At 36.2% G+C, this 19,857-nt stretch overlaps 1 protein-coding gene across 1 annotated transcript in view; it reads right to left on the bottom strand.

The window, feature by feature from the left end:
- Dcc (DCC netrin 1 receptor) overlaps positions 1 to 19,857 on the bottom strand; it is a 1,005,453-nt gene that overhangs the window by 101,072 nt on the left and 884,524 nt on the right. Inside the window, exons 16-18 of the mRNA XM_041639231.1 lie at positions 13,021 to 13,116; positions 7,646 to 7,878; positions 3,495 to 3,633 (exon numbers count right to left, since the gene is read on the bottom strand). Of these exons, the coding sequence (XP_041495165.1) occupies positions 3,495 to 3,633; positions 7,646 to 7,878; positions 13,021 to 13,116 (468 nt within the window). The remainder of the gene's footprint in view (positions 1 to 3,494; positions 3,634 to 7,645; positions 7,879 to 13,020; positions 13,117 to 19,857) is intronic.

The raw sequence follows: 19,857 nt of genomic DNA, 5'->3' as shown, positions 1-19,857 counted from the left end.
TCCTATGTGTCATATTTTATTTCCTTAAAGGCAATTGGAACTCTAGTTAATCCAAATTAGGCTAATTTTGATATGTTGGCAATTACTTAATATATTTAAATTTTCAAAGGAAAATGGGAATGACAGTAACCCACAGGAGGAGGACAAAAAGGAAGATAAGAAGAAAGAAGGGGGTGGGATGAGATGGACAAGAAGAAAACATATGTCAAGAGGCATTGGAAGAACAACATAGATTTATAGCAAAATATCAAAGAAGTAATGGCATTTTACAAAAGGATTATTTTCCTAAAGAGTTCATTCAAAGTATTTCATAGTCCATGAATAGAAAGGGTAGATACAGTCAGAATTGATTCAGATATTACACAAATCATATACATAATTTAAACTATGAGAGAAATAAATAGATTGTGACTTGTCAGATTTACTATTTTCTTACCTATGTTAAAGTTCAAATAGATATTTATTTAGGAAATCAGCAAAGTATGATGCAAAGGTTACTTTACCAGTAAGTTCAGGTATTGAAAAGAGGAAAAGAAAAATCCTTCAATTTTTTTTGCTATAATAAATACGTAGTAATGTACTGAGAACTTGCTTCTTCAAACACTCTGTTAATTCATGTGTTTCAGGTGTGTGTATATCTTTATCCTTAAGCTGTGGGAATGAGGAATAGAAACTTCAGTGTTGGACTTTTTGGCTCAAATATTTAAAATTTCCCCATGAGCTGCAAATGTACCCCCAATATCTGGGAAAGAAATGGACTTAATGATTCCTATAGTTCCCACTAGTACCTAATGATTGCTCCAAGACTGTGACTAGGTATTATTTTGTAAAACTTTCCCTTATTTTTTCAAACAGAATTAGTACTTTATACTGTTTCCTATAATTTCAACATGGCCCAAAATTGGTGACTTCATTTCTTCTGCTACTTCATGGTTCTTATGTTACTTCATGATTCTCAATATAGTTATCATTTTAAATGATTGTTATTTTCTCTAAAATAGAGACTGTATTTTTTTATGCCTAGTACCTATCTCAAGGCCTGGAATTTACAAATTAACCCATTGTGTATACTGAGCAAAACCTATCATCTCTGTGGCTCTCACATGTCCCCCACCCACAGATTTCCATTTTTTCATTTAGTGTATGACTAGAGGGGAAACCTTCTAGACTTAGAAAACTGCAGACATGAAAATTACATTACGCTTTTGTTATTTAGATTGTCAATATTCCTTTGCCCCTCTTCCTTTCAGAGAAACATATGGTATTTTCTTTTAGAGCGAAAAAAATGGTTGTCTTTAGGCCATACAAGCTTCAAGGCTACACGGATTTGTAATGTAGACTCTTTTAACCAGCTTTTTTTTGCTCTTTTTTTTTTTTGGCAACTATTTCAGGAAATACCCATAATGTCCTCTCTTCTGAACAGTTGAATAGTAATTGATACAAGCAAGGAAGACATGCAGGTTCAAAACACAAGGGTGATAGTCCGGTAAGGGCAGTGCAGTGATTGTTTCTTATAGCTGTGACTAGCTCCTTTGTGGCACCATTCCTGTTAATTGTATTTTAATATAGCTAATCAAAATAAAATAAAAGATTCCTCATCTGGACAGAATGAACTATTTTAATTTAAAAATTTGCCAACCATCCTTAGGTTTACTACAGATGCCCTTCAGCTTGTAGCAAGAAAACCCTGGTGCCTATATCTTATTTCAAAATTAAAGCAAATCTTCAGGTTATTTTTTTCCAGCTCATTTCCTCCTCACAGTACAGAATTCACGGACACTTGTGAATTGCTTCTTTCTTCTCCTCATCACCCAGGGATCTCATCCACATGCTATTTACACCTTTGCTCAGATCATTATCTGATTTGACAATCACTCTGTCTGCTAACCAGAGGTCTCAAACTTATTATCTTTTTGTCTGTGTTGGGACTGACCATTGGTGCCTCTAGAAGGCTAGGTGCTTGATGAGAACTGTGTAGAGTGCATTTGGCATGGCAGATGCTGGTGTGCATTTTGTGTCTATGAATAGGAAAAATGCATGAATTTCTTTTTAAGGTGAAATGAATATTCTTTCAGCCAAATCCTATCAGGTTTTACTTATTAGATTTTTTTTTTGTTTTGCTAGTTTATATTTGACTCTGTTCCTGACCTTTAGGGTAAAAAGACAGAGTTGAGTATTTTATAGTCCTCATGGTATGCAATTCACTTGACTGAACCTCGTTTTCCTTATAAACTGCTGACGTTGGCATCCAACTCACAATTAATAAGGGAAACTTAATAATGTATAATAAGTAAACTACAATAAAGAACATTAAGATGAGACTATAAAGAAAGTTTTCCTGGCACTAACTCTTGCATACAGGTTGGCCTCAAACTCACAGAGATCTGCCTGCCTCTACTTCCCAAGTGCTGGGATTAAAGGTGAATGCCTCCACCGCCTGACTCAAGAAAGACTTTTATAGATAGAAGTACCTACTAAATGTAGAGCTCTAAAAATTAAGGCAAAAACCATAAATAAAATTAAAGTTGCAACATCAAGAGGCAAATTCTAATGGAAAAATGTAAAGTTTACCTACCTAAATATAATATAAATAACAAACCAATTAAAAATAGAAACTATTAGGGCTGGGAAGGTTACTAAGTGGCTAGGAGTACACAAATAACTCTTGCAGAGGAACTGAGTTTGTTTCCTGCACCCAGGTCATGTGACTTCAAGAGTTCTGACACCCTCTGCTGGCCACTGTTGGCAGTTATGTGTGCAGATAAAACACAGCCACACAATATAAAAATAATAAAAAGCAAAATAAAATATGTTTTAGAAGATATTCTTTAGAAAGTAGGTTTTGGTAAACTCAAGTGCCAAATTTGAAAATGTTTTAACTATAGATTTAATATTCCTAGAAAATTTAACTTCTGAACTTTATGTTGACTTGTATTGATGTAGATCCAAGCTCTCTCAAAATTCATCCAAGTTTTTCATTATGTGAACCTATTTTCAAAGTATGACCAAGACCACCCAGAAATTCTTACTATTCCAGATGTCCTAATTAGAATTAAAAAAAAAAACAGGAGGCCAATTTTGTAATTTTTAAATTTTGTCTCAAATTATCCAATATCTATTAAGACTGTTGTTCAAAGCACCCTTCAACCAGATAAAGTTTCATAATTAGATTCCCAATATTTTTAAACACATTGAAGAGAATTCGTATTCAGAGCCTATGAGTTAGTGTTCTAAAGAACTCATTCTAATAATCAGTGATTAATCATTCCGCAAGATTGTTTAATCTATTTGATTCCCCTCATTCTCTTCCACGGGAGTGGAATAATAACCATTAGTTGTAGAAGTGTTGTGAATTGTACGGGATATACCATTTAAGGCAGGACAAGGTATAATTTTGAAATCACACCAATCCTCTGTCTCCATTTCCACAGAATTTGTGAACACTGCTACTTAGGCCAAACACAAGCCTTTGAGGACAGCGCCTCCTCACATACCAGCCTCGTAGGTGGTGGCGTGTGCTGTCATACTCCATGTGCTAGACCTTCTGTTCTTCGTCACCATGACCGAGAACTCATACATCGTGTTAGGCTTGAGGCCCGTTGCTGTGTAGCTGAGAGAGGCTGTGTCTTCTGACTATACAAACCAGAAATAAGCAAAGAAATAAAACGAATGAACTGTCAATTCAGTAAATCAAAACATGTAAACCAAGTAGCTAATGAGTCAGCCAAAAGTAAATAACAGTTCAAAATAACAGAATAGCTAGGCCCCTTCTGTGCCAGTCCATATACGCTGACTGCTCATATATATGAGATTTATTAATAAAATCAGGCAGTGCTTTGTTCTAAGGGGAAGCCAACTTGGTTAGTTCCCTGTTCCCCTGAGCACAGGCAGAAGACAAATTTTATTTCAACCCCGATTCAAGACACTTTCTATTTGAACCTGAATTAAATTCATAGCTTTATCATTGAAATCTGGATCTGGATGTTAGTATTATATATTTTCTGTTAGTCATATAATTTTCATCTGCAAATAATTGATTTAATAGCATTATAGTGACTAAGATATTTAAAATCAAGACCTAGTTTTAAAGTTTGAGTGCTTCCGAATACTTATTGATCAAGCAGAGCACGAGTGTGTCTTTGTGACATGTTTTCTCCCTTTTTGAATATTTCGCATATACAGAAACATGTATAGAAAGAACAGCAATTGATCAAAAAAGAATCGGCAACTGGATAAATAGTAAACAAGGAAATTGCATTGTAGAATATTGTATTTGGTTTTGAGTCCATTTGCTGCATTATAAACAAGTTTAATTATTTTAGCAGAAAATAAATAAATTGTATCTTTCTTGCTTACTCAAAGAGCAAAAATGACAATAAAGAAAAAGCAGGCTAGTCTCACAGGTAAAAACTTATTTTCCACATGACCCGGCTCATTTAATACTATGCAAATCTCTTAAAAACTTCAACTTCTGCTTATTACTTATATCTTTGTCTTTTCCCAAGCTAAATGCTTCCTATTGCTTCTATATTTAAATATGTGTTGGGTATTTACATCTGGAAAAATTAAAGCCTTTTTCCATTGGTTGATGATATAAGTGTCTCATTATTACTGTATTATGGCAAAAATTGTTAAATTGAACAGATATTATAGGTTAGGCTATGAAAATCCTACATGTTTTTTTACAACAAATAAAAATTAAAAGACACTAGTAACATTTTTATGATGTACTCATTCAACATACCAAAATTAAAAATCTCAGAAGCATTTATCAGAATGCTTTCTCTAGACACTCATAGAGAGCTATTGCTACAATGAATGACTAAACCTGAAAATACTTTGGAAAATCATATATGGTTGCAGTTGTAAATACAGGAGAGCTGGGTAATACCTCTCTGAGCTCCCAAGCTCCCATCTTCTTTTCTATAAGTTTCAGTTAATATGACAGACTTTATATCGTCATTTACTGTGTGAAGTAAGTGAAGGAAAACAGTGTTTGGCCTAGAGCAAGTGCTAATAATTGCTATCTATAATACATTAGACACTGTTTCATGTCATTTTCATTACTTTTGCAATATTAAATTTTAACTTGAGTTCTATCTTGAGGAAGGGGACCGAGTCTTACATGACATCCCATATTCTATTACATTCACAACAAATAAAAGTTCATACTTTTATAGGAAATCAATATAGGAATCTAAGTAGTCAAAATATCATTTTCAGAATTATTGTCCAATTTGAGAAAGTGAGACTCAGTAATATGACAAAACCACAAAAGCATCTCTTGAAGACACGTGATTTGACTCCAGAAGTCCCCTTGGCCTTAAAATGAGTGTGTCTTGCTTATTTCATTAAACTATTATGGAACAAAAGATTTAATTTAGATATGAAGATTATTTTAAAAGCATAAAGTACAAACTAAGTCATTTATTATTAATAACTTCAATATTTATGATATTCTTTCTCATAGACCTGTCATCCTCTTCGTTTGTTCTTACTGTTCAACTGCCCAACCCTTTCCTAGAGACCTCTTCAACTCAGTGTACAGGAGTAGGTGAGTGTGTGTGTGTGTGTGTGTGTGTGTGTGTGTGTACTCTGCATGAGAAGAGGGCTGTTTGTAATAAATTAAATAATTCCCTTCATCAGAGAAGGCCCAGTTGAAATCTATTTGCTTGGTCTTCAAATTCTTTGAGAGTCTGAGTAATTCCATGTCTGATGTACTAGTCATTTCACTGAAATTATTTGCCTCCAAAAAATGTTGGATCTTGTTATTCAAATGAGGCTAAAGAAAATAATCAAAATTTTATTTCATATTCTGGCAAAAGTTCCAATAGCCATTCTGCAAAATGAATATATCTACAAAGTTATGAATGAACATAACAATTTTAAAGTGGGGAGCAGTCTTTTCTGAAACTAATCTCAAAACTGAGCAATCTATATGTAGAGATACTTCTTAATACTCTCATATATTCTTTTGGTTTTCTTTCCTGATAATGTTATCTTTATTTATGGCTCTGCTGAGTCTAAAAATCTAATATTGTAAGGAGATAGGTACTTATAACATATCATTTATCAATAATATTTTATTGATTTGGTCGAGGACTTGCCTGGTCTACCAGGGCAGCAATATCAAAGAAAACTTTTATTATTATTATTATTATTATTATTATTATTATTATTATTATTATTTATTGTTTCAGCTAAAAGTTGACTTATCATAAACTACAAAGTTTTGACCACTTAAAAGATAAAAGGCACTAAAGCAACTCCAGCATGACTGCACACAGAGGCAGAATCATGAAACCAGTGTAATTTTGTTCTATTTTCAGTTCGGGGGCCAGAAATATCCCCAGACAAGTGCATCTCCCAAATTTCCAATGTTTTGCAAACAGATTAAGGAACAAAGTAGTTCAGCAGGAGGAAGGCAGCAAAATTCTCTTTAGCAATTATTACTGGGGAGTGTCAAGAAAAGCAACAGGAGTGGGTATGAGGAAATGAAGAGCTAGGGTTAAGCTACTGGATCCCTTAGTTTTGGAGTAACATTTACAATCTTCTTCACTTTATATTTAGAGAAAACCTTGTATTGTAGCCCAGGCTTGCCTCAAACTCTTGCCAATCCTCATGCTTTAGTACCCTGGATGATGAGATTATAATGTCAAACTTCATTTCCATTCCCAGTTATTGCCTTGTAAACTATTAACTTTCAGCTGTGTAACCTTACGTGAACCATTTATGGATTGTTTTCCAAGCATGTATCTATTAAGGGAGGTGCATAAGGCATTGCAAGTTATACATATTAAGTAAGCAGAATTAAAACTTATTTCAGAATAATGATCTAGATAGAAGTGTTATAGATAGAGAACAGGAGTTTGTTGATTCTTCCAGTTTGTTGAGACTGTCTACTACTTAAACACATCCATGCATTCTTGGGTTTAGAAGGCTATGCATATTTCTTTGTTAGTAACTCTTTGTCTGAATTGCCAAACTTGGGCAGGAAAGATGGAAAAGTGAAATGACAGTCTCTTATGTGTCACTAGCGATCTCTGGGGAAAAGTATGAAACAATTTGGAAATGAGTATGAGCAGGAGGCTGCTGTAACTCAGGCTCACTTAAAGGATTTTCCTTGCAACAACAGGAAGATGATTTTGAAGCTAAATAAGGAACTCAGTGTTAATGCCTTGAAATTTATTTCTAGGGTGCCATAAAGTGTCTTCACATCCCTGACCCTTCTCTCCCCCCCGCTGTACCCTGTATGAGTGGGTTGTGCAATTAATGGACAGCAATCTAGATTCTGAGTCAAGGAATCATATCATAATCTGTTCAGGAGCTGGTCGTGGAGCCCTTCTATTTCCAAAGGAAAACGACTTTCCTGTGGAAAGCAAAAGCAAAAGTCTGGTGCGAGCAGCATCTGGTGGGACTCAAACATCTTTTTGCAGCTTGTGATATTTTCCTACCTTGCTTTTGTTGATTTCCAAAGGCATAATTTTTCTTAACTAATTAGATATTCAGCTATTAAAATGCCTTGCTTTGGTACGTGAAAGTCACTGTAGAAAAGCAGTTTATGCCACACCAGGAAACATGGAACACAATGCACCAAGCATATGAAAGATAACTTTAAATTTCGCGCAGTCAGTTTGATTTTCACCTTGTACTTGGCACTGGTAGAAAAGCTGGTCCTCCACCGGACAGTGTAAAGCCGCACGTCGGATGTTTTTTGGTTCTTCGGGACAGAGTTGTCTGCCCAGCTGACCCTCACAGCCTCATGGGTAAGAGCCACAGCCTGTACACCTACTGGTGGGAGCATGGGGGTGGAGACGTCTGGGCCCGAGGTGGGGAAATCATCAAGCAAAGGATAATAGTCAACGGGGTCAGTGGGATCTGGGTTCAAAACCCACCAAATGAAACCAACGAATAAATGTGTAAACAAAGAGTTAAAATAAATACCAGTGGTAACACATCACAATGAGTTAAATGCATGGCAAGAGTGATGAAAGGGAACATGAGAAGAACAGAAAAAATGCAATTAATTAAATCATAACATATAATAAGCACAGTATTACTATGTTAAAATAACAGTATTTCTTTATATTTATATCTAATTAGATTACATATCTTAGAAGTTCAACTTGTTTGAATGTTACACATTGTTTCTTACAAAGTCTTGTATGCTACTTTATCTGGTCCATGATTTGTCAATGATTTGAAGTAACAATAAAAATGACATTTCTGATTATTTTTCCGGAAATGGAAATGAATGCTGTTGGATACCCTAATATTTGTCTTTATATCTGACTTTATTGGGGTTTTGTGCTTCTTTTACTATTATCTAGGTTTTATCTCTATAAATATTGTTCAGTCAACACACGAACTATAATGAAAGAGCCTTGATATATACTTTCTTTCTATCAGTGCACAAAACCAGAGTGAAGAGATACGCATGGTCACGTGGGCCAACATACATCTGTCGTACTATAATTGTGTGTGAGATGGCACCTGGTAAGCACGTTTTCTTAGACTGTAATATTAAACTCTAATAAATTAAAGTGCTCATCTTCCTGTATTTACACACACGTATTCACACACACACACAAACACACACACACACACACACACAGGTTAGTTCCGTTTTCAGTCCAGTCAGGCGTTCCTATGTTACATTCCTGATTCAGAAACTGCAAGTTCAGTGGGGAAAAAAATACACATCAATGGATAGGAAGACAAATTAACTCCTCCAGAATAATGAGATTTCCACGGAGACATGAACATGCTTTGACCAATAACAAGACTGGAATCTGAAGAATGATGTGTGGTTTGACACAATTCTCCAAAACCCTTACACTTATCTTCTGCTCGGACGACCACAATTTCAGAAGCTTACTTTGTGGCAATCATAATCATTCCATTTTGAGACACTCAAATTTATAGAGAACAGGTTGGAAAAACGACCTTTACGTGATGCAGTAAGGAATCTAACAAAAAAATCGAAGCTGACAGCACAGCTCTAAGACCGGACATTTGAAGTCATTTAAGGGAATGAGATCAGATAAAATGTAGAGGAGTCTCAGTAGCAGCTTATATAGTTTATGTTTTTAATAGCCAAGTTCAAAGTTGAGTGGTTGTTGGCTGTTCTGTTGATGACTGTCTCCTTTCTTTGAATTTCAATTTCTCATCTATTCATCATTGTGTTTTCCAACGAATTATTTAACATGTTACTGGGTTACTGGTTTGTAGTTTTGGAGAAAAGATTTTAAAAACTAAAGACAGAAACAGAACAAAGGGGGGGGGGGAGAGAGAAAGAGAGAGAGAGAGAGAGAGAGAGAGAGAGAGAGAGAGAGAGAGAGAGGGAATATGATAGATTTGGGATTAAAATTTAATGTCAGAGCTATTCCTTTTGATGTCTCTTTTTATTTAGGGCCCCTTTAAAGCCAAAGGGATTCTTGAAATGACAGAGAGCAGGAGATGCTGCACTTCTACAAGGGTTTGAATCACACAGCAGGTCGGTGTAGCAGGAAAAGGTGCTTGTGCTGAAGTAAAGCAAGCACTGTCTTTCACGTTTCTATCCTTGCCTGACTTTGGGAGAAGAAATTGATGCACAGAGGAAGTGTAGTCCCACGTGTGACCTGCTTTTGCCTTCTCCACATCATGGGCAACCACCTGTGTCATTACTTTGTTCCACGTAGTTCATGCAAACATGGTCTCTTATGTGCACCTTTGTAATGCTTTGAAGTCAAGTGATCATGTATTAGGAAATGATAATAGTCAATCAAACTAGTCTTGATTTTAAAAAATAAAAGTGGTCATGATTATTATTTATTGAGTGTTTGAGGGACAATTACAGAATAATCCTACTGTATTTAATGCAGTATTTTCTGTTGTGATTTTACCTGTTGATCTAATGTGATCCAGAAAATTCTGTCAATGGCCAAGTTTTATTTTCTATCTTAGGGAACACAATTTATTTTTAGTCATTCTCTATGATAATCCCTTTAAAATTTTGGTGTATAATGTAATAACTATATGCTCTGTGGCTTCTATCAATATAAACTACATAATTAGTTATTTTAACATCTATTCATTTTTTTATGACAGCCAATTTCAATCATTCAGTGGCCATAAGAGCTTTGTCCCCACTATAAGGGGCAGAACAGATAAACATCTCTAGTATAGCAGAGCATTCCAGGAGACAGCGAGCAACAGTGTAAAAACATGCTACACATATTGCAAGGGCTCTTTGATTCTCTGACCAGGAATTTCTTGAATAATTGGATGCAAGCATTCTTTTGCTACTAAATCGTTCTACTTCAATGTTTCTTCCTCTGCTAGGATGCCTTATACGCTCTTGAATTTCAGAGGCACATGAAGATGTACATGTTTATTTGAGCATACATGTGGATGAAAAAAAATATATATACTATGTAATATTATATATACATATACATATATATGTGTGCGTGTGTTTGTAATTTTGCTGAAGAAGAAACAGACAGTCCCTAACATAGTTTGCCAATCTGTATCTTTAGTTACTCATTTGATATTGGCATTCAAATCGATAGTTTGCAACTGGATTGCACGTCGTTTAGACCTCACTAAAATGGTACAGAATAAATTAATTCAAAGAGTGTACTTCATTAACTCCTGATTATTCTTTGTCCCTTTCCTTCTCCAGATGGAAAACAACTTGTTTTCACAATAAGAGATAAAGAGAATTTTTCCGTTTGGGGCCAAGCTGAATGTTTCAGTCACTTGAACTCTTATTCCCAGTCTAGAAAAAACTCCAGAACTCACTGAAGGCTACCAGCACATGATTTAGTTGCTCCAGGCTTGATGGTTATGCTAGCCTAATGCTTTCATTGCCTTCAGTATATTTTGTGCTTACTTTTTGCTGGATTCTTTCCAGGACTTCTCATGGGAAAATTTTGCAACAACTCAAAGATAAAGAATATTTTTTACATGACAATATGACACATTTATTGATAAGAGATTCTCTCAGAGCCTTAGCCTTTGATTCCATTTGTTTGCCCTTTGTTCTCCATGCTGTGTAGAAGCATAAAAATAATTCTCCTTCCAGGAAAAGAGTATATTCTTTATTGTGAAGGGGCTGCTTTATATATTCCTCTGCAACCCATCACCGACTTTTCTTCAATAATAAATTTCCTGACATAATTTACAACTTGAGCATCATTTTGTTTCTCTGATCTATTAGATTCAGAATTATAACATGAAAATAAAACTTGTGTTATGGATCACTGGAGTTTGAGAAAACACCGTGGCAACGCCATATGCTAAGAATTAAAAACTGACAGCAAATGCCACAGGGAAAGTTGTTAATAGCACAGACTCTTCCTTCTGCACAGCCTACCTTCAGTTTATCTGAACTCTGCCCTCTTCACTCACTGCTCTCATGTTCCACTGGAAATTTCATATTCGTGAGATTTAAATTTTGTAATAATAAGAGAAAAGCAGTGAAACACTGGCCTTGGTGGAATCATGTGTCACCTGATCATAGTTCAATGTCAGTTTGACAATGAGAAACTTCTTAGTTTCCTCATGAGGGACAGTAAGGAGATGGCCTACACAAGGTTAACCAGGGAAATCACAGGTGCAGGCATAGTACCTTATAGCCCCATAAACCTCACTTTTGGGACAGTCTGAGAGAAACATCCCAAGTGCTCATCTATTATTCTGTATCTTAGTTCCAAGTCTAGAGCTCAATGCACGTCATTTTTCTAACAATGAAGGTGATACTTTTCTTAGGAAACAGTTTCCAGCCTCATGTTTATTATTTTTGAGTATTTATAAACACCTTTGGTGGCATAGCAAAAGATCTTGTTTCAAATGATAGCTTCCAATTTTGTATCTTTTTGGGGCATGGAGAATGTCAGACTTTGAAACCAATGGTCAACGATTCAAGGATTCTGAAATAACAACTTCACTTTTTTAGAACACCTGGTTAACAGTAAGCGATAACATCTTTGGAGACTGTCCGAAAGATAAACCATTGTGAGTGTAGTCTGGGAATGGCAACTGAGGACTTCCAAACAAACTATACAAACTTCAAGTAAATCTAGAAAGTAGTAATATTTATTCTCTAGCCATTCATGCATCCTCATCTGAAATCCACACTCCAGGGATTTTTCTCTCCGATGCTTGGTATTAAATCTGAAGCTTGCCCTCTTATGCCTTCTATTCTAATTAAAGTGAATGCTTATGGCCAGTCAAATGAAGTTGTAAGGATGCGGTTTTATGGGGGTGTGGGAGATAGGCACAAAGTATTAATTGAAGACATAAAGCTTATTTTTGTCTAAGTTTTAGACAGGTTGTTGGAAACACTATTTTTAAAAGCAATATGGGGTTGTGATTTTTTTCTGGGTATCCACATACTTTGTTTTTGAGCAAACATAGCATTACTAACAACCTCCATCAGTGACTTATATCTCTCTTAAAACTGCTTCATGCTCTTCTGCCCTTTGGTCCTTGTTTGCTGACTTTCTGTTTAAACTCACACAGCCATTCTTTAGACAATGAGACTGGAACCAGTCTTTCATTTTGTGTCTCCTGACAGATGACCTATGCCCCAGTTTAGGATTTGTGTTTGTGATTTGGACTGATCCAATCAACTCCAATGAGCCAACTTAACCTTGTCCCCTGTCTACAGGTTCATGTTGAGAGAAACAAATGCCCACTGAATACTTAGAGCCTCGATCACAAACTTCCTGCTCAAATGGCAGTGTCTGAGACAAACTGGTTAGCAGAATGAAGAAACATAACAGGGCACCAAACTAGAAAACTTAGATGATGGTGAAGACAAGAGAGAAATTCTCTAAGTCTACACACTAATGTATCGAATAAATCCTTGCCATTCATTTGGAGAATGAAATAATCAAAAATAATGTGTACATATATTCCTGATAATTTCATGCATTCATTTTTAAATAGTTTTCTTTTTAGAATTTTGCCCTTTCTCACCATAATCCAAGCACTGGTCACCTTGTCGCAAGGGGATTGACGATGGGTGCATACCTGTTATGGAGCGTGTTGTGGCACTTTCATAAAGAGGCACACCTTCTCCTGCATTGTTGAAAGCTTTTAAGGAGATTACATAATGAGAACTTGACTCTGAAAACAGAAACAAATTGGACATGTGAATTAGTGTATTGAAATGCTTATGACGAACATTCCCTGAAAACAAATTTAATATAATGTTTTAAATGAATTGATGTTTGAAAACGAGTGGGTTGGATTCTGGGAACTACCGGCTCTAATGGAGATAGAGACTTTCGATCTTCCTGAATCCTCACATGAGCAGGGAATGCATAAGTAGGTGGGGAAACAAGAACACTTAGACACACTGTACAGGATAGATGATGATATTTGCCCTTATCCCTGAAACACAAGTTTTTGTGAATTATCAGCTGCCAGCCCAGTGACCCAATGTCAGCCTTGTCTGTGTCATTCAAAACTAGAAGTGAGCATCAGACTGGAAATGAGAACAATCCTAAGAAACTCGGACATATTAGCACAGGGAACAAATATAAATACTTGGAACTGACCCGTGAAAATTCCGCTCCAGGACAGGACCAATTATAGTTAAATTAACTTGACACGACCTTAAGAAACCCGAGAAGAGGGAATTTCAGTTGAAGAATTGCCCATGTGAGATTGTCGTGTGATAATGTCTGTGAGACACTCCCTTTATGGATGATTGACATGGGAGTATCCAGGCTATTGTGGGGAACAGTACAACTCAGGCAAGTGAGACTGAGTTGTATAAGAAAGGTTGATGAGCACGAACCAGAGAAGCAGCTAGCAACCAAGACATCCCCAAGGTGTATGCTTCAAATTTCAGCTTCAGTTCCTAAACTGACTTTCCTCAGTGATGAACTGTGAACTGGAATTGTATGTTGAAATAAACACTTCCTATAGATGACTTTTTCATGGTGTTCTTATAAACATAATGAAAACAGAACAGCACCCGAGCTAAGAATGACTTGGAAGAAGGTATCAAATATGAAAGTTGGTGGGGGAAAAGCTAAAAAACACTAAGCAGAGTCCTTAAAGAAGAAAATTTCAAACGGAAACAATAAACACAGAAGGATACATTTCATTTGTTGGCTTAATCTTTAAAAATGCAAATAAAAGCAATATGTGATTTATCAGAGCAGAAATAGAGCATCATCCATTTTTATTAAAGCAATAGCTTATGAGACAGAATTATAGTATTTTATTTTTTGTTCTAGATAAGAAAATACAATTAAGGATTTTCTAGACAGTCAAAATTGATAATAATATAAAGGAGGTAAACAATCAAACTATTATTCGTTTCCAAACTGCTATTGCCTTTCATTTTATTGACCACCAGAACTAATGGAAAATGAGTTTTGGACATCCAAAAAGACCAGAGGAAACTATGACCTGAAAGCTAACTTCTGAAAAGTAAAGTAAATGAACTAAAACTAAGTGTCAGGAGAAATTTAATTATGTATTGGCCTATGCTATGATACTGTAATGATCAGAGAATTAATAGATCACAATGGTCGTCTATTCACAGCAATCAAATGAGTCATTTTTATGAAGGTGGAACTTCTGTTACTGTCATTCTAAAGCAAACATAATATAGATAAAGCAATGGAAGAGTATGAGGGCTACAATTTTACATATACTGTGCCATTTTAAGCAAGAGTCTTGGTAGAGATAGAATACATACAGAATTAACATAGAGTAGTTAAAGTTCCATGTTCCCAAACTTGAGTTAGAAAAAAATATTCAATTTTTTTAAAGAAGTGTTTTAATCCCTTGTCACGTTCTATTCACTTAAAAAGTCAAGAAGTACGGACTTGATAGCACAAGCATCCCTAGCGTGTAGGCTGCAGCTGTGTGTGGACCTGGTCATCCCAAGTTTGGAGATGGAAACATGGCAACTGAGCTTAAATCATCCTGTCATACTAGAAAGGAGAAAAAAGCCAGTGATGATGACAATCTCCTGTCAACAAAATCATGAATTATTGTATAGTGGGTTCCACTGATCACTAAAGAGCATCATCATCTAAGGAACTCAGTGTATCAACTCCCTGATATATATAAACATGCTAATTTATAGAGCTAGTGGAGGCTAAAAACCATTAGTCAGTTCTGAGGTTGTCAAATAATCATATAACTATCTGAGAAACTGGGAACGAAATTAGTATCTATGTTTTTCCTAAATAAGCTTCATTTCAGCATGAGCGGCTAGTTTGAGGATCAGTTTAAATATTTCTAAAAGAAAAGCTTCAGGAGAGAAATGGAGTATTGACATTCTATCATTTCAACGAATGAATTAATCTACACATTACATATTCACAATTACTCAGAAAATCAAGGAACAACCATGCACCAGGTGTCTCAAATGGAAGGCATCTCTGCCCTCTAAAGTCTATTGACAGCGACTAGCCTCTAACTGCTGGAACACAGCAAACAGAGCAGAGAAACATGCTGAGCCCAGTGAAAGCACACATGTAAGTACTTATGTGTTCTGTGTGTTTTTCTGTGCCAAGGTATTTACATAACAATGATGAGGCTTTCAAATGAGTGAGTTTATATTTACTGATGATTTTTGAAAATCTATTAGGTCTCTTTTCCTTCATGGAGTTTGAATGTAATTTAAATGAGTATGTTAAATACAATAATATCCAAAATAACCGTGTCCCCAAACTACAATATAACAAAAAATGATATAAGATCATATCTCATGCAGGTCTTTGGCTTCTATGTGATGAATTGCTGTTACTTGAAAAGAGAAACGTGTGTGTGCACACACACATGCATAGACATGCATATGTTTATTGTCAAAGTAGTTTATTTTTAAGGAAATAATCAATAGTCAAATGTCAAGTGTTCTCTGAGATTCAAGACTGGTTGGAAAATATGAACCTCTCTTATTAGCTTAGTAAGTTAATTCTGATCAGGGGAAAAAAGAAACACACATAAAATTAAGCAATAAAATATACAGTATGCTCTGGGAATGCCATTTGAGATTAGAGAACTGAAATGGTCATGAAGGGTCAGGCCAGCTGAGAAGAGTTTCCAATAGATATTTACTCTCAAGTGGGGCTTGTGGAAAGAGGTGGAGTCTAGGAGGGGAGATCATAGAAGATAAAAATATTTGAAGGAAATCTGGAAATGATGAAAATACACTTAGGAAAGGTAGGAAAAAACTCATCTGTGACAATGACCTATTCTAGTTATATCAGAGTTATTAAATCTAATCTCTTATTTCAGACAGATGATTCATCTATACATTAAGACACAAACACCTATACTTGATATTAACTTGATATAGGAAATGGATTTTTGTAGTTAAAATGTAATTTAGCTCAATCTCATACACCTATACATTTGCATTTGTCTAGGTAGTTATCAAGGGCGTGGAAATGGGACCAGGATTTTTGTATTCCCATACACAGGATCTAGACTATCTATTTGCCTTTAGTGGCTTTGAGATTTGTTTCCTTGTAATCAGAGTGAACAAAGGGAAGTAAGCCAGACTCTCGGTTCCTGCATGAAAATGATAAGGTGGAAAGATTCCTAGGAGCTAAAGATGAACTATAATTCAGTTTGAGGACACTATTAATCCAAAGAAGGTGGTCTAAATGTAGTCAGATTCTCTAGAAACCCAGACATTTGCGTGAAAACAACGCCCTTTAAATATTTGTAGAGAACTTAGATAAACTAATCAATTAGTGCTGGCAGATAGATCCTTGTGAATCTAGACCTACTATGGTCAGAAGGGTGAGTGTAACTTTAAGTCCTTGATGCGAAGGTTCTGTCTGCAAGCAGCCTCCTCCCAGGTACTGGAAGGGGCTGTGAATCTCTAAAAGTCCAGCAGCTAGGGGCAGTCACTATAGACATGCCAGGGAGAAGGAGTCTCTTGTTTTCTCTCTTCTCTTGACTGGAAGTGTAATCACTTGCGTTCATAAACATCATCAACGTTACCACCTGCACTCCGAGATGCAGCTTTGGGGCTCTCTAGCACACACGTGATGCTTTTGTAGCATTCTGGACCTCCAGAGAAAACAATAGGCTCTCCCCCACAATGGGCGTGATCCTCTAATGACCTTGTCTGCACAAAGAAGATAAACTTGTTACTCATTTAATGGTAAACTTAGGGAACGCATGGAACGTTTTAACACCCTTTTATATGTGAACGGAGGGATATTCTTTGAATTTGTCTTGAGCTCAAGAATCTTTCAAAGTTTCCTGAGACCCCAGATTGTTCTCCGGAACAATTTACAATAAATTGGATTTTTTATCAGTTCACCGCTAGAGGGCAATGTGGAACTATTTTCCTGCACATGCTCAGAGCTTTCACGTTTAAAATCAGTAAATTAGAAAACGGCGGCCTAGAATCAAGGCCAGAATGGAAGCATCAAATGAGTGAAACGCATTTACCATTATCATAATGAATTCCAAATGAATTAATCATTAATTATGGTCAGACTCCATTGTTCAGGAATACGCTTAATGACAATTATGACAATAAATTTATTTTTGGGTATTTGCTGAAATGTTGCAGAGACACAGGCTTGACAAATGTACCAGTTATCTCTGCAAATAAAGTGTGGCAGTTTTCTCATTTGAATTTAATGCGATTTAATCATACAGGAGGGATTTGGGTCTTGGTAGATTTCCCTGGGAATTATTTTTAGTTATAGATATTCTGTGGGAGTCCACATATTTCACGGCATTGAACAGAATTTTTTGTTTTTAATCTTTCTTAACTGGTCAATGTTTCTTTCACAACAGTTCGATTTGGGATTAAGGAAGCTAAAGAAATTCTTAGGAACCCTGAGCATGCTCAAGTGGATGACTGGGCCCATTATTGCTTGAGTGTCATGAAAAGTGGAGGGGGAGGAAGGCACATTTATTGATTATAGGGTTGTAAAGGCAAGGGAATGGTTATTGGAAGAAGACTTGGTGTCCTTCTCAAGAGACATGGGAGGTAAGAGACTCATTATTCTAAGAGCCTGTGTTAATCCTTCTCTGGAGGTTAGAGATGAATTTGCTCTCTGGGAGTCAGAGAATGAATCCGGAAACATTAGAGGTAGACCCGATGGTCTGTGCTTAGTAACAAATGCCGAGCATGAAGAACTTCATTATTTTAATTAATATTTTATGTGAATTAAATGCCAGTGGTGTGTGCCAGATTGACAGCTCACAGTCTTTTCCTCTTTACAGACTGAGCACTTCATTCCGGGGCCCTACCCATGCCAAGCGCTTGCCGGGCCCCAGGATCCATGTTCTTCCATCTTTTCTATTCTCCGCCAGCACTGCCAACAAGTCAATTAGGGAAAATTAGAATACCTGCTGTTTCCTAATGCAAACACCCGCTCCTTGGAAAGCACCACAACCACGGGATGGAGGCCACTGGATCATTGTGAGATGCTTAGTGTTCCTGGAAACCTCTGACTCTTCTGGACCTGAGCGTTTTAATTAAGTGTAGTGGGTGGAGAGTAAATCCCACAGACAGCATTGATGTCCGAGAAGGACAAGCAATTCATACTTGAGGAAGATGCAATTCCTATAATACACTCGATTTAACTTCATGACATACACTCCTTCCCAAATTTAATTAATACGTAACCTAAATCATTTGCTAACAAAGACTTCTTTTTTCTTCTCCAGAAACCCTGTACAGTTAAAGGTCATATTACATGATTTGTTCATTAGCCAGACTTATAGATACTAACTACTTCCTTAGTCAACATGAAGAATTATTTAAGAATAAGCCATGAAATTATATTAGATTTTATTTAATTGCTTAAAGTCTACTATCAATAAGAAATTCAGGTGAAAAATTACTTTAGTTCTCAGTAGATAGTATTTAGCGCTTGTTAGATAGACACATATGAGGCATAGAAAAACTATAAATGTGTACTATACTCAGCACGAATCTAACCATGAATGGAGAAGAAAGAAATATAAATGTTCAAGAGGGAAAAATAACAAAGATAGCCAATATCTTAGTTTTACTCTCCTAAGAAATAACAAGAACAATGATTTATATTTTCGGATAAGTAAGTCTGGGTTATATGTTGAATCCGGGTTCCTAGCGGGGCAAGGGTGATGATTACTTTTTACATCTGGTAAACACATAGCACTTTCCAGCACCACGAAAGCTAGCCAGCAGGAAAACAGCTTCCAGGTCAGAACCAGTTTGATTTCTCTGCTGTCCATTACTTGAGGATGTGTGTTTTCAGCAACAGAGTCTTACCATTCTGGAGAGCAACCAAGGGCATGGACAAGAGTCTGTAATGCTTGGGGAGTGCGTAGGAACTTATTGGCCAGAATCCAAAATAAGTGGTGCATTTTGACATTGGGTATTTTATTTGTTAACTTTGGTATCTAATAGGTTAGTGTGTGTGTGTGTGTGTGTGTGTGTGTGTGTGTGTGTGAGAGAGAGAGAGAGAGAGAGAGAGAGAGAGAGAGAGAGAGAGAGAAAGTCTACACTAGCAGGTTTACATATAACGTTTTCAAACTTTGTCACTCTGATAGCTCTTAATGAAAAAACTGTTGGAAATTGGAGAAAAAAATAAACACAAAATTATTTGGAGTCAGTGAGGTCTTGTGTGGATGGTAGAAGTGTAACTGACATGTTGGCTGATCAAATGTGAGGTAGAAGAGTATAATAAGCAAGTGCACGTGAAGCTGTAAGGGTTGGGGCATCTCTCCTGTCAGTGCTAAAACTTGAAGACCACAGTAACCGTCTCCCACTTTCTGTCTTCGAAATTCTTCTCTTCCTCTAAGTATTTACTGATTTGTTTTACTTAATTTTAACTTTCCTCTTGTGTGTAACAAAGACTACTTATGAAATATTTTAATTGA

The sequence above is a fragment of the Microtus oregoni genome, unplaced genomic scaffold, assembly GCF_018167655.1.
Source record: "Microtus oregoni isolate MIOR12 unplaced genomic scaffold, Mior012 000057F_ref0000458, whole genome shotgun sequence".
Lineage (NCBI taxonomy): Eukaryota > Metazoa > Chordata > Mammalia > Rodentia > Cricetidae > Microtus > Microtus oregoni.
The sequence above is the reverse complement of the archived record's forward strand: the minus strand, read 5'-3'. Positions and strand labels throughout refer to the sequence as shown.